The sequence below is a fragment of the Otolemur garnettii genome, unplaced genomic scaffold, assembly GCF_000181295.1.
Source record: "Otolemur garnettii isolate 467f Iridium unplaced genomic scaffold, OtoGar3 scaffold00011, whole genome shotgun sequence".
Classification (NCBI taxonomy): Eukaryota; Metazoa; Chordata; class Mammalia; order Primates; family Galagidae; genus Otolemur; species Otolemur garnettii.
In genome coordinates, this window is record NW_003852406.1 from 14,494,094 (window position 1) to 14,498,132 (window position 4,039).

At 54.1% G+C, this 4,039-nt stretch overlaps 1 protein-coding gene across 1 annotated transcript; it reads right to left on the bottom strand.

The window, feature by feature from the left end:
• Positions 1–1,461: 1,461 nt before the first annotated feature.
• Positions 1,462–2,976, bottom strand: LOC100941523 (C2 calcium-dependent domain-containing protein 4A). The gene is made up of 2 exons (XM_003784398.3): positions 2,905–2,976; positions 1,462–2,705 (listed from the first exon to the last, which is right to left on the bottom strand). Exon 2 carries the CDS (start codon positions 2,666–2,668, stop codon positions 1,544–1,546), a length of 1,125 nt encoding a protein of 374 aa, XP_003784446.2. The 5' UTR covers positions 2,669–2,705; positions 2,905–2,976; the 3' UTR covers positions 1,462–1,543.
• Between the last annotated feature and the right edge of the window lie 1,063 nt (positions 2,977–4,039).

Sequence of the window (4,039 nt, forward strand, 5' to 3'; positions counted from 1 at the left end):
GAACTCAGCTATACCTACTAGCTAGACAGCTTTGGGAGCCAGAGTCCTCTCTGTGGTGTTTTCTCAGGTTCAAAAATAGTCTGATTATTTGTATGGAGTAATGCATCCACTTTGAAATGACATTTAAAATCTGAGATTTGTATTTAGTTTGACCAAATTCATAGCAAGAACCTCATTTCTGTAACCATAATGTTGACGGACTTTCCGGGGAAGAACCACTGCAAATTTTGCTGATGGGGAAATTTACCAGAAGGATCCAGAAGGTTCTATATTCCCACACCCAGCCCCTTCAAATCTTAGGTCTCAGGTAGACACCCATTTTGCCTGGCTTCACTCCAGGACTAGGGAGAAAGAACTGGGAAGGAAGGAGACGTGAAGGTGTTCCTTTTTGGGGAACATTACTGACCACCCACCCAGCAGGACAGTTCCACCTTGTCAGGCATGCTATCATATTCACAGGCATTGAAGGGTGATTGGGATAAGAAGGCATTCCTTCACAGAACCCTGTGAAGTACATCTGCCCCCACTTCACTGGTTTAGAAAGTGAGGCTCAGGGAAATGAACTGATTTGCCCAAATTCAGATAAGTGGCAAGTAGAACAAAAAAGGTTGGACTCTCTATGTCTCCCACTCCACTGTGCCTTCCAATAGCAGGTAGATTCCTACAGTCAAGGGCAAATACTTTAGAATAATCAGTTTCCAGCGCGCTCAGATCTATTTGTTGAATCAACAAAGGAAAATCAATTGGATTTAAAAACACTCTTAGAACCCAGGGTTCAAGAAACTAACAATTTACTTTTCAACTCATCTAGAAAGCTAATTACTATATAACTCAGATACAAAGCTAGGTGGGAATAATGCTACCAAAAAAAAAAAAACTAGTTTACAGAGTCAGGGAAGATTTCTTCACTGAAGTAAGATTTCCCAGGGCTCCTGATGAAGGAAGAGATGTCAGGAATATCTGTTTTCTACATGACCACCTGTTCCAGGGTCTTAAGTTTCCTTTGTTTTTCTTTCTCAGAAATTTTTGAAGAATTCACTTCCAAAAGAATCCTGTTCTTTCTAAGTGCTAAAAGAATTCTCTTCCCACCAAGATATCCTTGTAGTGAGAGAGTCTCTCACCCTGGGGTGTGTGTGTACAAGTGAGGATACTACCTACGGGCCGGTCAATATGTAAAGCATTGAGCACGATTCTGAATGAATAACTTGTTTTTTAAAAAATCCATAAACCATTTAGCATTGATATAAAGCAGGAAGGAATGAAAAATAAGGTAGATGGGTGTACTTCCTTTTTCTCTCTTTTATTCTCAGGCCACTCGTTTTCCCTTTGAATGAAAAAATACTCTGGAAAGAGGATGGGGTGCTGTGAATATAGAGGAGGTAGGCATTATTTTTTCCTTCTCCACCAACAATGACAAAGGTGGACGCCAAGAAACCAAAAGTCAAATAAATAAAATCATAATTTAAAAAAATAAATTAACATTTATTTTGTACAAAGCGACAGCCAGCGCCCAGAGTCCCCAGCAGGCGGGAGGCCGAAGCCCTCAGAGCAGCAGGAGGGAGCCCAGCGGCAGCTCGCCCTGGCCCAGCAGGCGGCCGCGCTCCAGGCCCCGGCCCTTGCCCTCGGCCTTGACGCGCACGGCCAGGCGGCGCACCTGCTCCTCCGTGAGCCCGTCGAAGCAGAAGTCCTGGTCCAGGGCGGCCTTGCGGCTCCGCCGGAGCACCGAGCCGCGCTGCCTGCGCGCGCTGCGGGGCGGCTGCAGGACCAGGCTGACGCGGCAGCCGACGGCCCGGGGCTCGGGGGCGCCCCCGGCCGGGCCCTCCGCGCGGAGTAGCCGGATGCGGAGGCGCCCGCCGGCCGGACAGTACTCGGCGGCCAGGCGCAGGGCGGCCCCGGCGTGGCCCAGAGCCACGGTGCCCTCGGCCTCCAGGCACTCGGGGCGCGGGCTGGGCGGCGACGGCGGGTGCTCGGAGCGAGATCCGGCGAGGGACTCCGAGCGGACGCCGCGCGCCCCGTCCTCGTCCCCGCTGGAGACCGAGCGGGCGCGGACCAGACCGCGACTCTTCCGGGCCCGTAGCGCGCGGCTCAGCAGCCCGTCGGGGGCGCGCAGGAGGCGGCGGCCGCGGGACCGCGGGGAGAGTGAGTCCCGCCCGAGACTGGGGCCGCCTAGGACTGCGGAGGTGACGGCAAGATCAGGTCTCAGGGGCACTGAGGGGGCGTCCCGGACACCAACGCCATCGTAGGTATGAGCCCGACGGCGAGGCGCGGGCCGGGCGGCTGGGGCCCGGAGGAGCGTGGTGGCGCCCGGGTCCCCGAGGAAGAGCGACTCCTTGCGGCGGGTGTGCGGGCTCTCGAGCAGCGCGCAGAAGCCATAGGCGGTGCGCGCTCGGGGCAAGTGCAGCAGCGACAGCGCCGCCTGCGAGCGCGGGTCCCAGTCGGTGCAGCCGGCGCTTTCGTGGGCTGCGCGGGCCCACAGGTCCGGTTCCGCCGCGCACCGCCGGGGTAGAGCGGCGGCCGGGGGCGAGGACTCGAGCGCGCAGGCCACCGGCAGCCGCGGCGGGATGCAGAACTCAGGGATGCGGCCAGGCGTGAGCACGTTGGAGAAGGCGAGTTCCGGGGTGGCGCTGCCGGCGGCGGAGGAGCGGAATTTCCAGAGGAGCCGCATCATCGGGGGCTGGGGCTGAAAGCAGCTACAAGACGTGGTCCTGCGGGGAACAGAAGCTGCTGAGTTCGGGCGCCTGCAGCTGCTGGAGCCCCTCGGGTCACAATGGATCCCTCCCTCCGATCCTCTCAGCGTACCGACCGATCTACGCCCCCGAGCCAGTCCTGCCTGACTCTTACAACCCCCCCCCCACCGGCCTTCTATCTACCGATACTAGATAAACGAATAAATGGAAATCAGACCTTTTCCTCTTGTTCACTGTCTCTGGGTCTGATTGCAAGCTCGATGCCAGTGACCTCCAGGTTGTGGCTGGGGCGCCAGCTCAGTACTGCGGCCGCGATAGTGGCGCTTCTCTCTTATATTGTAGCCTGAGTCCCGCCCCGCCGCGGGGAGCCCAACCCCTGGTGGCACTGCACAGCCCGCCTTCTGGCCACCTCTTCCCACGTTGCCCCGAAGCCCTCATTGGGTGCTCCGGTCGGAGCGAAGCTGTCACGGGACCAGGCACCTTCTGGTCAGCCTTGAGACCTGCATTTTCTGTGCGTGCGAGGAGCATTATACACAGGTCTGGGAAAAGCTGCAGGTGAAGAGAGGGCACCCTGTCGGCCTACCAAGGAAGAATTGGCAGATGAGAATGTTTACGGCCTCTTGGAGAAGGTGAAGCAGGGTGAGGAAATAGGCAGTTCATTTGGTTAGCACATAAATTGTCACTCACCCTGCACGTGTACTCCCACGCGCTCCCGGCCAGCAGACGAATTCTATTTCCAAGTACTCCTGTACTTATTTACGCGCCTGTCACCCTCTGCTGGACAGTGGGCTCCTTACTAGTATAGGGCCCGGCTCAGTCCATGTCCTAAGTATCTGTGAAGTGGGTGAGTTAATCTCTGCGACAATTTTTGAATCGCTGCAAAGCTCTGCCTGTCATCTTGGTGGCTGGAAAAGGGGAGCTTCTGGCTTAAGCTGTAAAAATAACATTTGACTTCTTCCAAAACTACCCTTCTTTTTATTTCTCTTTCTTTAGTGTGACGATACCCAGTCGGAAAGTACCTTCCAGAAAATCTAGGTTGTCTCTTTCCACCCCCAGCCTTTTTTTTTTTTTTTTGAGATGAGAAAACTGAAATCCCAGAGGGACTTCCATAAAGGTTATGGAAGGAAATTCAGGAAATTCCATAAAGGTTAAAAAGAACTAGTTAATGGCAGAACGTGCAACTGCACAATTTCCTGTTTGTTTGAATTTATGAGACTAGTGATTTCCTGTTATCTGAAATGCCCTTTCTCTGCTTTTTGTTTTTCTGTAGGAATTTCTGTCTATTTTCCATAATTCAGCCCACACATCATCCGCTTTAAGAACCTTCCAAACTCCCCTACTCAAATTCCCCA

Excerpts from the sequence above, each read along its gene's own strand:
- LOC100941523 (XM_003784398.3), bottom strand. The coding sequence starts at position 2,668 with ATGATGCGGCTCCTCTGGAAATTCCGCTCCTCCGCCGCCGGCAGCGCC.